At 30.3% G+C, this 19,039-nt stretch overlaps 1 protein-coding gene across 2 annotated transcripts in view; it reads left to right on the top strand.

Annotated features, from left to right (window-relative positions):
* Positions 1 to 16,570, top strand: part of LOC129957312 (uncharacterized) — a 218,818-nt gene extending 202,248 nt beyond the window's left edge. For both annotated transcript variants that reach the window (XM_056069591.1, XM_056069583.1), the window contains one exon: positions 10,893 to 16,570. In XM_056069591.1, coding sequence (XP_055925566.1) covers positions 10,910 to 12,625 — 1,716 coding nt within the window. In that variant the 5' untranslated portion in view covers positions 10,893 to 10,909 and the 3' untranslated portion in view covers positions 12,626 to 16,570. The remainder of the gene's footprint in view (positions 1 to 10,892) is intronic.
* The last annotated feature ends 2,469 nt before the right edge of the window (positions 16,571 to 19,039 follow it).

Here is a 19,039-nt window from a genome sequence, read left to right as displayed (position 1 = left end):
AATATAATTTATATATAGAAGTGTTACAAACAAATGCATAGAAAAACATCCGGGTATTGTGAATAACACTTTTTGTTAGAGAAGGAAAATGTTTAATGTTCCTGCAATTGAAGAAATGGATTTATAATAGCCGGATGAACTCAAAAGGTCGCCAATAATACTTTTTCAAAGCTAATCTCATGTCAAAGGTTTATATCCAAATAATTTGAAAACAATTCCATCTTAAAATTGCCGTATTATTATTTAGAACAAGAGGTACAACATTTGTAACCTTTCTAGCTGCATTTTGCTAGCACTTTCGTTTAAAAATGCATTATAAATATTGCAGTTACTAAAAATATGTCCTTTTCTTTTTTTAAGTTTTGTTATGATGCCTAAAGAGGCTGATGGTGCATTTTATGATTTAAAAAAATTATTCTTTATTGCTATCAACAACATATCGGGGAAATTTTTATTTTTAGAAAAACATTTTGAGTTAAATCTGTTAAAAATAACTCCTGCTGCACGAGTATTGTTTCGGATTGACTAGATATTTTGATCTACATGTGAAAAACGAACTTTGACCTGTCCCAGTTTTTTTTTCCACAAAATTTAGCATTCAAATTCAAATGTTGAAATTATTGATGTAAATGTTTGAGATACGGTCATTCGACCTGAACAATTCCGAAATGTTTTTAATTTTGAAACTTGTATTTGGAACCTTTCAAAGCTTCACATTAAATATGCAGAAAAAAAGTGTGAGATTTCTCACTGACTCCCTCGCTATCCTTTGTGTTTCTGGAGGGGCTGATATTGAACACTAACGGCTAAGATGGCTATAAATGTGTTAATCGAAAATCAAAAATAAATTTGTATCTAGTTTTGTTTGCGTTTAATAGCCATGCAAATTTAGTGTACTGTTCGTTTCAGTATCCTGAGACGACCACTTTTCGACCACTCTATCTCACTAAGGGGTGAGACGCGGAAGGAAAGGAATTCTCCGTCATCCTTTGACCTTGATTCTCGCCCTATCAGATACTTTTTCGTTCAATTTCTTTTTCAATTCGTTCAGAAATTTTATTTATTAAAAAAACTTTTTTTGTTAGCACTGAATTAAATAAAATCATAATGCGAGTATCATGCCGTTTCTTACATTATTATTTTATTTTTATTTAGTCTATGAGTAATCGAGTTTACTTTATTGTTAAATATAAACATCTCTTCCTTTCATCTTTTTTCTCACCCTTCTTTTGACAAATAAAACCCATCCTAACGCATGCTCAAAAGCGTGGAAGGTTTTCGAATCCGTTGGCAAACAGTACTCAGTTATAAACACCTGGTTTCTTTGCTCAGACTAATACCAGTTTTGTAACTAGTTTTTGTGAAGCGCCAAAACTTGTGGCTAAAACTATTTCGAATTGAATTTCCAAAATTTGTTTAGTTAGCTTTTTTTAATGACATAATGAAACCGATTGCATCATTTTGTATGAAATTGTCTTTTGGTGACGAATAATCATAAAAAACCAGATTAAGCCATCCAAATACAGCCCTTATTTTTCTTCAAAACATTAAGGAAATAAAAAAAATTTGGAAATAATAATCTATACCATTTAAAAGGCCATGGGTTTAAATTTCATCATATATATTTCTTTGTCATGAGATATTTAAGCCATTTACTTCAGCATGCTTTTTATAAAAAAATATTTGCTACTAGAGACCCTCAACATTTAATAAAAAAGGTAATTAGAATACAGAACGTGCACAACATATTCTTTGGAACTTTTAATGACGGAAATTTTCAGCAAGTTTGTATTATCCAAAAATCTGTTTGGTCTTCTCACGTTTCTGTAATTCCAAAATAAACTTTAAGCGTTCGCACGTTTTCTCGCCACAAGGTTACTTAACTCGAAAAGCAACTATGAACGGACTTTGGCCTTGCTGTAACGTAATAATTTAGAAACGAGAGACGACTATTTTTATAAATTGGAATAGTTGTCCATTTGTTGTTACTGCAATAATGAAAATGTGCAAACAAAAAAAACAAAAAACTCGCATTTGCTTTTTAAAGATTTGCTACATGGGTGGGCTTGGCGACTCTCTTTCTGAAAGAAGGAAAAAACACCTTTTTGAATTAATGTCTATGAACACAATAATTAAAAACACGCCAAACGGATGAAGTGTTTTTAAACAAAAACTGTAGATCCTTGACAATTTATTGAAAAAATAGCTCAACTGTCTTCCCGTGTACATGTGAATTTTACGTGTCTAAAATTGCGAAGAATTGGTTATTTGAATATAGCTTATGGTTTTATCAACAGAAATGTAGATCTGTACTGTATTTTGTCAATCTTTTGGCAGATTGTTTATCTATTTGCCTCTATATGAACACGATGTCAAGATCCAGTGACTGACTTAGATAATGAGATTTGATGTCATATTATAGCCAAAATTTTGGATTTTGTGGAATTTTTGGTTTCAGTTAATCAAAAAGAAGTCCATAATGCTTACTCGGTATACTGTTACGTACAAAATGGAACGCATTGAACTTACGTACTAGAAAGTTGATAGAATTTTCTCTCTGGTAATCGAAAGAATTAGACAATGAAAATAGTTTTCCGCCTATTTTTCTCAAGTTTTATATAAATGAGCATTTAATTTTTTTCTAGTTGCTTGTAGGCAACATTTTAATAATTGTGAAAGCTCTCAAATCTCTTAATCTATAATTCCGTGATTTGATTTTAAAATCAATTCCGAGAAACTAGAAAAACTGGTGTAATTGGCTGGTCTAGACTCCGTGTTAAAGAATTTTTTTGGAATTCTCAACTGTTGAACGAGATTTCTTTGTAAAGATAAACTTTTTTTGCTCTCTCTTCTTCGAAGTAATTTCCTTTTCATTCTCTCTTTTATTTATTTATTTTTAATCTGATAGAAAAGTGTTCTTTCCTTATTTGTCGAAGATTGCACTGCTCGGCAATCCATCACCTGAGTTTCGACCAGTTTCTTTTCGATTTGAAAATTTTTGTGATTTCTATCCGAAGGAAAAGTAATTTGAAAAGTTCGTTTTTTTCCCCGTCGTGTTTTTATATACTTAAGTATTTCTATTACCGAGGCCTCAAAATCTTTTTTTTTTTTTTTTTTTTTTTTGTCCTGCTAGTTTTAATTTGAATAGTGCTTATTCATTTCGTATTTAATAACTGATTTAAATCAATACGTTATTTTATATAATTGTTACCATAAAAATGACAATTTTATTTGAGAATGCTAAACTTGTATTTTACGATCAGTTAAGTTACATTGTTCTAGAATAGCATATAAATGTAATTAAAAATGATTGAACAAACTTACAATTTGTAAATAAAATTTAATTTAAAACACCAGTCAAAATATTCTCTGTAAAAAAATGATGTTTAAAATTTTTTTATTTCGTAAAACACTTTCTATTGCCTTAAAATGAATGCACAGAAACACGTCGTCTTTGGCTGTTGCGGTCACTAGCGTTTATATATATATATAATATTCAGAAATTTATAGCAGTAAAATAAAGCTGACAATTTGTAGCCTCTAAAATCTGAATGAACTTTTCCCCATTACCAGAAAAGGGGGGGGGGCGACAATGTTGCAAGAGTATAAAGAATCGTGTCATAAGCATCAAAAATGTATTCTTGAAATTTGAATGAAAAATATAAACGGCAAGTATATTTGTTAACAAAGTTTACTGCAATGACTTCTCAAATATTTATCAAAATATGAATGGAAAAAAAATGATGTCCAGAGACGGAGGATTTACTTTGGAAATTTATGTTGTTAGTGTTGGAGATATGACATTTGCACTGAAGTAATTTACTGATTGCGAAAAATTCAAATGAAGTTAATGAAGGGGAACTTTTAAAATTAGAGGCTGATGAAATTTGAATGAAAAATAAAAACGGAAAGTATATTTGTTAACAAAGTTTACTGCAATGACTTCTCAAATATTTATCAAAATATGAATGGAAAAAAAATGATGTCCAGAGACGGAGGATTTGCTTTGGAAATTTATGTTGTTAGTGTTGGAGATATGACATTTGCACTGAAGTAATTTACTGATTGCGAAAAATTCAAATGAAGTTAATGAAGGGGAACTTTTAAAATTAGAGGCTGATGAATTTAATATGGAAAAATTAGAGGATGATCAAAGATCCAGGCATGAATTTTTATGCTGTTATTCAGTGGATTTAATTTTTGTCATTCAGTTTAAAACATGCAATTTTTTCTGACCATATCTTTTGTATACCCATGGTGTCTTATGATCTCTCCCTCTCCCTGAGACTTTGATATCAATGTTACAATTCATCAATAGGTTTAAAAACAATGTCCACTCTTATTTCCCTTTGTATATTCTTTCGATCCCTTGATAATATTTAATTTACTTATCACAATTATCTTTATAAAGACTTCAATAACGAAACGATGAAATGTAAATATTTGATACTGAATTTCAAGAATTTGGACGTTGCCACTTTCCGCTTTGATTCATTATTTCCTCTATTTCATTTCCCCTACGTAATTTAAAATCTGTTTGGTTGTTTTCTCCTTCTACGATTATTTTAATGCTTAATCGCATTTCGTGATTATACTATCTTAATACAAGCTTAATTTTAAAATTCTTAACCCATTAATTAATTTTGGATAAGAATTTTATAAAAGACGCTTAATTCGTGATTAGAAAACTATTTTACGTGTTTACTTCTCTTAATAAAATTTCTAAAAGGCAAATATAATGGAGTCCATTCGCATGAGGTCACAATACTGGGGTTGGTACTGCCTCGTATTGCATCTAATTCAAGGAGGTATTTATTGCATTATTCTGTGTCTTTGTCCTTTTTCTTCCTGCACAAATTCTGTAGGATTCCAAAATCATGTCCGCATGTCACGTGGTAGCATGAATTGAGCCTTTTAAGATTGGGCGTGAACTGGGTTATGTGCCATTTTAATAATAAATTTTAAATATTAAAAACCATTTCAGAATTATTTTTGTTTTTTCTTGTATATTGAATGTAATAATATATTGAGTAGTCCTTGTTTTTTTGTTGTTTTTTTTAATATTAAAATACATTTTTTTAACTTGATTTCTAGACTTTCTTGTTAGGATTCAAAACCTGTATTTAAAATTAAAGAAGATATGATTGTACCAATAGTGATACTTTAAATTGTGGTATCGAAGTCTTAACTAATTGTTTGAATATTGTATTGAATTACCATCGATGTAAAGGAAATACTTTTCATATTTCAAATTAATGTCTTAAATTTATAGAATGCATCATTCATAAAGCATCGATTAGTTTTCTTCATTAATATTTATAAAAAAAATTCTTAACAGTATGCAGATTTCATCAACATGATCCCTTGTTGGATCATTATAATTTAAAAGGCCCCGAAATTATAAGAAAAGTAAATCATATAAACTTAACAATGCAACTCATTTTTGTTCTTAAATTTCACTGTTCATTTTTTATCCATTCAGTAAAGTTTCTGCATGCTATTCAAGTTTATTACATAACAATAAAAAATATCTGCCATAAATATTATTTTATGCCTCTCAAAGAAAAAAATTTTTTTTATTGAGAATTTTGTTTTGACACGATTATCGCTCCATATTTCAACAGACTAACGTGAAATCGTGAATCTGACCCTTCCGTTTCCCCTACTTCTCACTTTCGTTTTCAAAATGCAGGTTATAAAACGTGTCGCAATTTTATTGATGATATTTTGTAAGTCCCGTATAAAAGCGCGCTAAAAAATATCGTGTGTCGCAAGTTCAGGCGACTTCGAGCATTTCCATGTCATCCTGGGTCTTTCAGACGATAATAAGAGGACATGCTTGCGTGAGAAGCGAGGGGTGTTGCTCTTGGTCACGGTTGTTTATAAAAATCATCCATGCAATCGGGAAGGGAAAAAAAAAGGGGGGGAAATACCTCGTAGAAATTGTGTATTGAGAAATGTGAGTTTCCCACCTTTTTAGATATACCATGCAAGTATGCGTTTAATCGCTTCTGAATGTTTTGCCTCGGAATATTTATCAATAGGTTTATTCTCTAGTAAAATCATTTTTATTGTTGCATATCGTGAACGTCTGCAGTTTGTCATTATTTGAATTTTATGTTTATCAGAACTGATGAATTTTGCGACAAAAAATACTGATGAATCATTTGAAACTCATTGAACGAAGAATTTATAAGATATCACGTTTTCTCAGTGTTTATTGCGTTTTTTTTCTTTCCAGTCGGCGCCAAAGTTTACACAATTGGAAGAGCTGCAAGATGTGTCAGACTGCTAATGGCATCAAAGATTTTCCTAATACATTAAACAATAATAGACGTATATGAACAGAATTTGGTTTTTGAAAAAAATATATGTATTTATTACTATCTGCCTTTGGTGACCAGCTGATTCGTCAAGGATATTGATTATATTTAATTTTTATTTAATCTCTTAGACATAACTTCAGATTGTTGATTTAGTTAACGAACGAACTATTTTTAAAACGTCAAATTGTCGGACATTAAAGTCTTGTTATTTTAATACTCTTGCACATGTTCTGTTGATCGTGTATGTGAACCTTTTTAATTAATAGCACTATGACATTATAGCACTATTAAAAATTGCCTGCTCTATCTATATTCTAAGTTTAGCAATACTGTAACTTCGCCTCTTTGATTCGTCTTGTAAACTACCTAGATATTAAATATGATTTTTCTTCCTTGGTTTGTAACGATGAAAAAAGGGGAAAAAAACTATTGTGATTCAATATGTGAAACAATGAAAATGGTTTGAATTTCTAGGCAAAATATAATTAGTTGCTAAACATTTTTAAAACATTGCCAAAGTTCAGGAAAATCTTTCACAACCATCAAATTGATATCATTAGAAAGACAATTGAAGAGTTTGCTGCAAAAAGGAGGTAGCTCCAATTATTCAAGTTTGCAGAAAACCGACGGTAGCACCAGGAGCTACCTCTATATTGCAACAAACTAATGAGACAAACAGCTCCATCGCTTGAGTTAACGCAAAAACTAACGATTGGGACTTTATCTTTCTGGCACCAAACAAATAAGTTTTTATTTTACATGATAATACATGCAACTCCAAATTCCCCTAATTGCAACTACATCCTTTTTGCAGCAAATACTTCGATTTTAAATAATTTTGAAGCGGTTTAATATTTATCTTGGTACCATTGCATTTATGAAATTTGTTGCAAAAAATCCCAATAAAATGTTAATTTGAAAAAAAAAATGCTCCGATATGCACTTTCCCGCCCTCCAAGGTATATGTGTGTAATAACTCTGATTATTACTATTATTTAAATGTCAGATTATGTTAGCTGTTTGTCAAACAATCTGGTCTTTAGAGTACCAACATCACACACACGAATTCACTTCCATAATTAAAGAGATAACGAAACTAACTTGAAGATTGCTGAATTGCATGGAATTTTTTCGTCTTGTAATATGTTCATTCATCTATGACCATCTTTTTACATTCTATAAACTTGGTTTGTCACTGGCAATAGATTGAGTCTTTCTGAGATTACTTCCAGTGAATGCTAGGGATTGTTTTTCATATCTAAACTTAAACAGAAAAAAAAAATGCTTACAAAAATATTTTGTCATTTTTTACTGTTTTATTTGAAAGAGTTTATTATTTCGAGAAAATTCTCTATTTTCATTCCTATCGTTATAAAATGTGAAGCTACAACTTTGTTACAGTTTCATTTCCGTTTTATGCAGGATACGGGAAGTGACAGCCTTAAGTGTCCGTTTTTCGTAAAACTCGTTTTTGATCTTATTGTTTTACTAGAAAATATCTTTGACAATTTTGTAGTTCAATGAAAACTGTTGCCTTTATGCTGCTCATTGTTGAAATAATACAATAATTAAAAAGAATTGTTCGATTAATCCAATAATTATTATAATGAATTAGAAGATATATTTTTTCATAGCAACTTTGTAGAAATACATAATCAATTTTTATGAAGTTGTCTTTGTACTTGTCTTGATACTTCGTCAAAAATTCCTCTTTATAACTATATACAATTATATTTAAATATCTTTCTATTTAGAAGATGGCAACATTTCTCTCGTTATCAGGTTCCTATCTTCTTAATAACTGGCTGAGCATAATGTCATAACATTTTATAATGGAAGACTTAGTCTGCATCAGTTTTTGTTATTGAATTCTGCCTATAACTCTCTTACTAATGAAATTACTTTGTTAGAAAACATATGGAGTTAATTTTTTCATGTGATTATGATATTGCTTACGTTAACTCTGATGTATTTGAATTTAAATGTTTAGTATGTTTTAAGACTTCTTTGTGTCATTATTTTAATGAGTTATATATATGATATTTGCGGAACTCTATCATCTCTTTACAATTTATTATGCTCGTTTATTGCTTTCTTCATTGGCAGGATTCAGTTATACAATGAATAATATATTTTTCAGTATTTTAAATTCACAAGCATGCGAAATATGATAATTGTTCCTTGCCATTTTAATTTTGAAATCTCTTTTATCTTGCAATTACACCTTATGGTTACATAGAGTTCATTTAACTAGGCTAAGAAATTAATGTTATGTTGGATATATTAAGTATGTGATCTGAAAATCCCACACCAACCTAGGCTAACCGGGTGAGTATATTTGTGCCTTGATGTGTAATGGGATCAAATGGAGCTATTAGTCTCACAGCATACTAAATTATTTTTAAATATACTTTAATCTGTCTCTTGAGTTTCTCGCCAGTATGATAAACCCAAATAGGCAAGTTCTTTTATCGAATTATTTTTTTGATGTTTTACCTTACTGAATTGTGCATTTACTTCTACGATTCGTTCGTATCCTTGTCGATACGAAAGAACACGATAAACTAGATATCAATCATTATTATATCATCTTAACATCTATAATCTTACGCTTTGCTGTGATTTGCTAATATAAATTGCAAATGAAAAAGGAGTACATGTGTGTGTGTCACACACACACACACAGCGTTATTTTAATTTTCTTTCATTCCTATTTATTTCTCGTATTTAAGATATACCTATTAAGATTCAACGAATTTTTTAAAATAAAGAGAGCCATGGAGCCTATATAACATAAGGTACGCGAAAGCAAAAAAAAGTCGAATTATGCAATAATTATACTAATAAGGATCGTATAAACATTACTCCCCCCCCCCCTCCCTTTTTAATAGTGTTTGACTAAAATAACTCTTTATGGTGTTTTTATGTGAAGCACAAAATCATATAAACGATACCATTCGATTTACAATACGGTTATCAAAGACAGAAACAATAGGTTTTGAAATGCTGTGAACTCCTTGGTCCGCTCTGTTACTCTCCTAATCGGATGATTCCCATCAGGACTAACAGAATGATGAAATAGTAATAAATGTTTACGGCTTTATAAAAGGAGTCATTTTAGCTTAATGTTCTTCACTTCACTTGATCGCTTTTGAGCTTTTCGAATTTATTGCATTCCACTGGCTCCCGGTTTACGGTTCAGCAATTAGCGATTGGTATGCTAGAGGCAAGTGAATCTATTGTTCGTGCCTGTGTGCTTAGTCGTAATTTAGTTTCTGTTCTCTTTAGTTAATAAGGCTCTAAAACAGAGGAGATTCCCACGTTGAAGTTTTGTTTGGAATTATCATGTTCTTTTTATGTATCCGAAATAAAGGATAATTTTCAGTTGTCTTTGTGTAATGGGGGAATTAATGTTAATTTTAAATGTCACCAATTATTCAGTCTTTTTATTTCATGGATAATTAAGTTATATATACTCCATAGAATTATGAATTTTTGGAATCGATCCAACAGAGGTTAAGCCTAATTTTATATTTGTCAAAGATATGCAATTCGCCATGAAAAATGGAACAGAATTGCGCAAGATGTTTAATACTGATAGAAAAAAAAAATGTCTAGTTAGATAGTGGAATCGATAATTGATTTTTTGGTATATATATTTTATTTGTCACAGCGAAGACAGCTAACTTGTATATGCTATAAAATGGCAAAAAAATTATTTGCTATTTACTATAAATAATTAACCTTTGAGATACGCATGTAGATAAAATAGCCAGTTAGGCGATGAAATTGGATATTTTTTATGTAGTTCGTCGTAGCAATAAAATAACGTAATTACTTTAAAATAAGTATTTTTAAAAGTGGAAAATTGAAACTTGTTGGAAGTTTTAGTGAGAAAGTGTAATTGAATAATCAAGATAAGAATTTAAAAACATGAATCAACAGTACATTCTTGAAATTTCTCAAGGAAAATGCATTTTAGCTTGAATCATTTTAAATTATTTCTATCCAAAAATTTACTTTGATATTTTTTTAAGATTTATAAAACTTATCAAATTAAAAAAAATGAATCGTTTATATTGTTGCAAATTTCAGTTTCAGTATATTTGTATTGTTTGTTTTCATAACCACACATTAAACTTTATTCGCAAACAGAAATGAAACCTTCTTTTTAGACCAGATTTTTTTTAATTGTCTGTTTCGATTTATTTTTTTTAAATCCTGAATTGAATTGGTTTTTAGAATCGAATTTGTTTATATAGTTTGGGAATCGAGAAATACCATTCACTGAATTTCAAATTCACTACTGGGAGAAAGAAAAAAAAAACTCCCCCAATTTAGTATTTAAAATTGAATGAACTCCAATACTTCACACAAACAGATTAATGCAATTCATTTTTTTGAAAGTATTCAAGCTAACACATTTTTTCTTACAACTATTTTCGTAAAAGACGGTATCTCGGAATGTGTATTTTTTATTAGTTAATTTCCTGTTGTTTCCAATCATGTTTACTTGTAATTTTTAATTCTGATAAGCAATATATTTATCTTTATTATTTTTTTCAGATCATATCGGAACAGAAATGGGATGGACTAAATTTCGCATCATCCCTGCCAGGGCTTTCAAAAAGATTCTATATGGTATCTTCATTTGGACCTGCCTGTGCTATGCAGTGTTTCGAATCACAAACCATAAAGGAGCCGTCACATACCTAACTGCTCGAGTCAATAGAGGTCTGCTGCAGAATGTGCAGTCCATGCAAGCCTTGGCTGCTGCGGGTGCAGTTGTCGGAAATGCCAACGAATTTCCTACTACTTCACCCCCTGTGAACCAAGATAACCCTTCTGGTAGCAGAACTCCGGGAATTCCTCAGAACTTTCTAGATTTGGAACCCCAAGTAGATAATAGTCCAGCACTTAATGAAAAACAGTTGTTAACCTTACTTGCCAATCATTCCAATTTACCTTTAGCTTACTGGTCTGCTAATAAAAACAGGCCCATAGGGAGCAAATCCTGTGTAAAATTTCCTAGTCTTTATGAACTAGATTTTAATAATATTTACTGGCAGAGACTTCAAACCTCAAACGGTACCTATTACTTGTATGGAGCCTATTATGATAACAGGTGGCGAGCTGGCAGTGTGCCGATTGTTAGAATATTAGGCATGGTAGATCGTATCAAGCCGATCCCTACAATATGCCAATTGTGGTTTGATAAGAAGAAAACGGTTGCCTTTTCACAGGCCACTTACACGTACGCCTGGTACAGCAAATGGGGCAATTACAAGGATGGTATTCTCCAACCTTTCGTCATATCTTGTAAAGTGCCACCTAAAGAATCAGGAGGCCAAGTTCCGACGAGCGTTTCTTTGGTCGAAAATCGTTGCGACAAACCAACAACTAATCTTAGAATCTTAAATGAGAGACCTAAAAAGAAGGAAGACTTTGCAGTTTGCGTCAAAGGACTCGATTTTCTGCATGAAGATTTAAGTGTCAGGCTAGTGGAATGGCTCGAGTTACTAAATATTCTTGGGGCCAAAAAAGTATTTCTGTATGAGCTTGAAATTCATCCCAACATTTCCAAAGTACTACATTATTACCAAAAAGAAGGTTTAGTACAGTTAACTCCTCTGACGTTACCAGGTAATCAACCAAATTTGCCCGGTTTTCGTCATTTATATTTGAAATCTAAACTGACACACAAACGTCAGAATGAACTCATTCCTTATAATGATTGCCTGTACAGAAACCTTTACTCTTACGAATACGTCGTCCTGTTAGATATAGATGAAATAATCATGCCTGTAAAATTTGAGTCTTGGTCTGAATTGATGAAGGAAGTCGTACAGCAAGCTCTGAAGGAAAAGAATTACACTAGAGCTAGCTACAATGTTCGCAATGTGTACTTTCTGGACGATCTCCAAGATGGCGATGATTTACATCATGAAGCTCATGAGCAAGGAATTCCCAGGTATCTCCATATGTTCCAGCACGTATATCGCAGCAAGAATTTCACGAAACCTGGCTCCTATGTCAAATGTTTTCATAATACGGAAAGAGTGGTATCTCTTCATAACCATTTTCCACTCAACTGCTTAGGCACCTGTACCACTTTTTCAATCAACACTAGTTTGGCACAACTGCAACACTACCGTAAAGACTGCGTGGGTTCGTTGAAAAACAGCTGCAAAACAGACTTCCGTCTTTATACGTTGAAGGACACTACTATCTGGCGATACAAAGATGAAGCCATAAAAAGAACAACTCGGACATTAAGTAAATTAGGATTCTTTTCATGAGTTTAACGGATATTTGTCTTGTGAAACTGTGATGTATTTCTAAAGGCTTTTGGGATGGCCTAGCAAAACCTCAAACAAGCCGTTCTTAAAAGTGCTATAATAAGAAAATTTGCATCTGCTTAAATTTGTTTTGTTCAAGTATCTATAATTAGACTGTTGACAATTTTTGAATTGTGTTTTTTTATGGTGGTTGATAATTTTCAAAGCCACGATAATGAAATCTTTCGGCGATTGAAAATATCCATTAAATTGAGTTTATTGTGATATAAATTTGCCTGCCATTGTGCGAATGGAAAAGAAAATTGTAATAGCAAATTCAATATAGCACAATTCTGTGGAAATAAAGTGAACACTCAATTTTTTTAATGTTTTAAATGCATGTTTACTGGTCAACTCGGTAATTCTTCAGTTGGCTATCACAACAATGCATACTTTGTCTTCAGTACAGTGGTACATTCGCTCGGAAACGCAACTTTAGAAACAAAGAGACTATAGCCTAAGTTGATTCTTTACAGCACCTGTTAAAAAAAAAAAACTTTAAAGATATTCTCATGCTCCATATCAGTGCTGATTATCTATCCGAGTAATGTTTGATTCAATTCATTTATACATATAATAGTTGGGGAAGAAGTTAGTTTGAGCCTGTGTGCCATTGTGACTTTTCAAGGACATTACATAATTTCAAGGTCACGCTTTAATCTTTCGTTCATGGCTTGTATCTGAAAATTCTTGATGTAACTTACAATTTGACTTTAAATGCTGAATGCATTTGCCATTTATTAACTCAATGATTTACTTAAATCTGAATTATACTATTTATTGTTGTGTATTTTATTTCCGTTGTATGAATTTGTACAGTTTTTATGATAAGTTATATTGAGGGCGTGTTTTGCAATTCCAGGAAATTCAAATTTCAAAATTTTCCTTTGCAAATATATATTTCAAATCTTGCAATTACTGTTCTATAAAATTAACTTCACAATTTTAACCTTGTCTTTTTTTTTCTAATCTTTTAACATTAAATTATGTTTCTAAAAATTAAAGGTTAGTTTTTGTTTTTTTTTACTTAATGTTAAGTTTTATTGTTAGAAGTAAAACTTTTAATTGATTATGAAATTCATGCATATTTGTAGTATGAGTATTCATTTCTATTCCAGATTTATATCTATATGTGATGGAGAATTTTAATTTTTAATGCAAAAAAAAAAAAAAAATGAAAGTTCAATTTTATTATCTGGGGCTATTTATTCCAATTTTGATAAAAGTTAATCCATTTGTGTGTGTGTTTTTAAATGTGAAATAACGTTTATCTTTTCATTATATCATTACATTATATAGTTTATAAAAATACAACTATCACTCTCTTGAAATGTAAAAGAAAAAAAAATCTAAATAATATCTGATTTTCTTTGTAAAAAAATCCTCCCCTGCCCCTTCAAAAAAAAAAAAAAAAAAAAAAAAACCCACGAAAGGTTGGTTTGTTAGCTCATCTAGTTCATGTGAAACACAGTTATTTCACATAAAATATTTCGTGATACGGTATTTATATTTATAAATTTTTAATTATATACCTCGTTGAACTTTGCTTGATTATTTTAATTTTTCTGGGCTCTAAATTATATTTAAAGGGATGAAATCTCTTTCTAATTTTATATTACTTATAATCGAATGAAATATACGTGCAATTAGAATGGAACATAAATTGTTATTCAATCCTCGGTCTTAGAATAAATTTGTAATTAAAAAAAATAGAATATTTTTTAAAGTAAAAGCAATTCATCTAAGTTAATCCTAAAATTTCTTTTGTGATACTTCAGCAAATAACAATCTGTTATTGCACAGTTAAAAAAAAAAAATCCTAAGTAAAAATATAATTAATCTATTTTTTTGTTTCCTTACACTGTAATTTTCAAAGTATAATAATGTATATTTAGAATTCAATTGTAATGCTGTTTCTGTGTGATCTATGGAACGCTTTTCTAATTATTCAGAATAATATTTTCCATCACGCACGAATGGCATCATTGTGTCGCTTGATGTTTTGAAATCATTGATATGTTTATCCTTGAGTTCCATATATTTCCTCTTTCAGTATATCTGAATACTCTCCTGGCAACTTTCCCTTCGCTCCTTTGTATTAATTTTGTTCTTAAAGAGGAATTCCCCAATTTTCATTCGATTGGCAACACTCCAGAACACAGATAAATGTCCTATTCTATAAAAACATCGCTTGGCATATTAATCATCGTTAGAGCTGAATTTCCTGGAATTAACAAAGTGTATTTTGAAGAGCTGGTGTCTTCTTGGAGTCCAATTCTGTTAACTTTTTACTGATACTTTTTGTTATTTGTTCTTCATAAATACTTATTTATTAACTGTGTTGAAAATAGCATATGTGAGCATATTCTGTTCTCAGCTTTATGTTGGTTATGAAATTCAATGGAATAATTGAATGTTGTGAAACTAGTTATTTAATAGACTATTATCTTCTCTTGGTGTTTGTAAAAGTATTTTTGAACAATTGAGCAGCTATATGCCTTTATAAAGAAACCATTGATTTTTTTAAAATTATGAGTAATGCATACGTTTTTTTCAAATTAGCAATTTGTTACAAGTTTTGAACAAAAATTTAAAATTAAAATCTATTTTTTTATTATTATTATTTACAAACCAATTTAAATCTGCTACTTCTAATACACACACGCTTCTTTCTTTTTTTTCAGTTGCGATCGCATTGCAGACTTCGATCGCAGCAAAAAACTTCTGTTTGTTCATTCTATTTAGAATCGTTAAGATTGTTATTTTTAATTCATATTATTTGTTAATTTTAAATCTTAATCTTACTTTGTGACCATTTGGATAAATAATTGTTTGTAGCATTGGTTTAAAAAAATTTTAAGCATAGGGTTAATTTTTTAAAGGGAATTCTTAAGTTAATGCATGCAATATTTTTAAATGCGATTTAATTTTGAGAACTTAAATTATTCATTTGCCATTCTATAACGTTCTAAATTTAGCATGAATTTCGAAAATTCCGAACATAATTTGCTTTTCTTTTACTGTACTGGTATAAAGAAATACCACATCATCCATTATCAATATCATCATTGTTTCTTAAAACATAATTTTCTTTGATTGCATGTCTTTAATTATATATTTCTTTTTTGTTTGTTATTCATAACTCAAAGAAGTGTTTATTCTTGAGAATATTTAAACAATACTGCTTTTATTAGTCGGTTTTCAGTAATAAAAGTTATTAATATTGTTTTGGTAGTTCATGTTAGAGTACATTTATTTCATTTCGTTCCATTCCATTCACTATAAATTTTTGCTTCAAACAATTAAATGCAAAGTAGAATTAAAAACACTTTTCATTGAAAAACTTTTTTTTTTTTTTTTGCATCGGTTATTTGTTTCATATTGCTGAATTTGATCTTCATAGAAAATGTTTTAAATTAAATATAATTTATAATCCCTCTTGGGAAAAAAATGCGATTTTACACTTACATTTTTTTAAGAAACAAACTAATTCGAAATTAAAGTATTTGCAAAATTAAAAACTGTGAACTTCAACACTTTTTAATTTTTTCCATCCACTCAATTGCTCTTTAATTAGACATTTAAGGAAATCATTTTTGTTCTTTTATGTTGTCAAACTTTCTCTAAAATTGGTGTTTGCGCTTTTCTTATATATATATCTGCGCTTGCTAGGGTCTGCTTTAATGGCGTTTTAAATTCAGTAGCTGTTCAATTTTCGATGTTCCTGCAGAAGTTCGAGTCTTTCACACATTCAAGAATCTGCATGGCGGGACCATGAACAAATTCTTGCTTTTTATTGTACCTAGAATTCCTGTGTGTGTGTATTTGTTTGTAATGTTTTCAATGAAAAATATTTACATCTTATACCTTGTACAAGTTGTGAAAAATAAAAGAAAATTCGTGTTATTTTTATGTCTTTATTCCATGTACCATTATTTCTCCGTTCCTTGTGCATTTACTTTGCCGTTATTATGTCTACCTTTCATGAGAAAAATTATTCAATAATTTGACATAAGAATCGACCTTGAAATATACTTTTTGATAGAGGATCATTGAAAAGGAAATGACGTAATACCTTAACATTTAATATATTTTGTCTTTAAATTTACAGAAATTCATATTCTATATTAATAACTTGTTAAATTTATTTCACTGACAAATAATTGACTGTTTATTATTTATGTAAAATGCAGTCAAGGAAGGGGTTTCATTTGAGCCTTATTCGAACAAATTTTTCGACCGCCAGTAATAATCTATAAATATTCAAACCGATTTTTCTACTCCGGTTATTTTATCCTAGTCCTAATGAATTTTATGTTACTTTTACTGAAAGATCTTTGAAGATTTTGTGATCATTTTCGAAAAAGTATTTATAAAAGAAATAGATGACGGTTTCATTCTAAGATTTTATTTTTTTTCTAATTATAGCGACTAATTAAAGTACACCAAAACCACTAAAAGTATTTTTTCTTGACCCATTTTAAATCAATGTGAATACTAAAAATGAATGTTGTATTTTCTTAATATAAAGTGCGATCAAAAAGGAAATACGAATCTGAAATCTTCCTTCACCACGAATGACGATACACTTTGAAAGAAAAGCTTTATTGTATCGTCGAACTTTTAAGACTGTGGCGGATTGGTATGAGCGAGGATAGAACCTGGGACCTTATGTTTCGCAGCCCAGTAACATAACCACAATACAAAAGCAATTGCTCGGATAGTGTAGCTGTTAACTGGCTTATAAGCTTTCACTACAAGAGCATTGGTATGATGTAATGGACGCAGCTAATGCATTCCAGAACCATCTATTATTTTATTGACTTCGAGTTTATTTTTATAAACAGTACCCAAATACGCTGAACCATCTCCAATCCATTTCACAGTTTACAACTTATAAATCAATTTTTTAATGCAATGTTGTTGTTTTTTACAAAGTTTGACGATAAGTTTATAAATTAAAACATGTATTATGAAAATAGTTTCTTTCCGTTATGTGTTCAGTTACATCCTTACGTACTTCAGTTACATTAAGAACGAACTAGACAATAAAATACTGAAAGGGCCGTTATTATTCATTGGCTCTTGTCGTTTAAATTCTATGAAGGAAATAAAGGGTCCCTAAGTCATGAAGTTCCGTTTAGATGATGAAAGAGTAAAGAATTTTTTTTCATTCATTATTTTCTTAAAAGTTAAAGTAGAAAGATTTTCCCCTGTCGTTTCGAAATTTATCTTTAGTAAATGTAAAAGAGAACCACCAAAACACCTTTTTATTTTCTCATAGATTGATATCAATAGATGATTATAATACTTCATCAAATACTTTGTGATATGCTGAGGAATTTCGATATTTAAACCAAGCCTAAAATTTTTAAATATGTCCGTCCATACAAATTTGAATACGATGAGTTTAAACTTTGATGAATTAATGTGGGAAATTCGGCGTGCGATCTTTACATTAGATTCATCAGTGAGTTGATTATCTGTCGGTATTCGTATGAATTTTAATGCGAAGAATTTGTTAAACAATATCCACTTTGTAAACTTTCGAAATCATAGGTCCATTCTGTCAAAGAAAGATACCTTAAATGCAAAATCATTTTATTATGGAGGACAAAACCTTTTGCATTATGCAAGCTTGACCGAAAAGCGAGGAGAATAGTTTCCGAAATTGAATTTTAAAATGAAGCAATATATATATATATATATATATATATATATATATTAAGGATAATTTCCATATTATAGCTTGAGAGTATCGAAATCTCGGATTGAGAAACAACAGTAAGAAATCATCTGTGGAAAACACATTGATATTTTCAGTTTAGAAGTTTATTGATACCATCAAAAAGTATTTAACTGCATAATCTTCTTGTGTACAGCCGACCACCTCTTCCACCACTGAACGTAGCAGTATCGACAGAATTTATTGTGGCCGACTGCTATTTTTAGCATAGTCCGTCCATAACACTGACCGATTCACAAAACTGATATCCTCTTCGAGGCAATTGGTTCCTGGCCACAAAGTGGTCAATCACTGACCTTCCTTCCCGGTCACCTATTTTCCTATTAAGCAAGAAACAGGCCATCACTTAAAGAACATCTCCTCGCAATTCTCAATATTTCTCCAAATTCTCGTTTCACAACACAAAATAGTTGGTAAAAAAAAAAACCTCGCAATTTTTAACATCATATTCTTCAGGGTTTTAGGATTATCTGGTACTATTAGTACTGTACTTAAGTCATCATTTTTAACTTTCGGATTTTTTTTTCTTAGTCCCAAGATTTCTATTCATTCATTTAAATAATGGTAAACAGCACAGATTCCTCCACAGATGCATTTATTTTCCTGTATTCTTTCAAATCTTTGGAAAT

This window comes from Argiope bruennichi, chromosome 2 (genome assembly GCF_947563725.1).
Source record: "Argiope bruennichi chromosome 2, qqArgBrue1.1, whole genome shotgun sequence".
Taxonomy (NCBI): domain Eukaryota; kingdom Metazoa; phylum Arthropoda; class Arachnida; order Araneae; family Araneidae; genus Argiope; species Argiope bruennichi.
The sequence above is the reverse complement of the archived record's forward strand: the minus strand, read 5'-3'. Positions and strand labels throughout refer to the sequence as shown.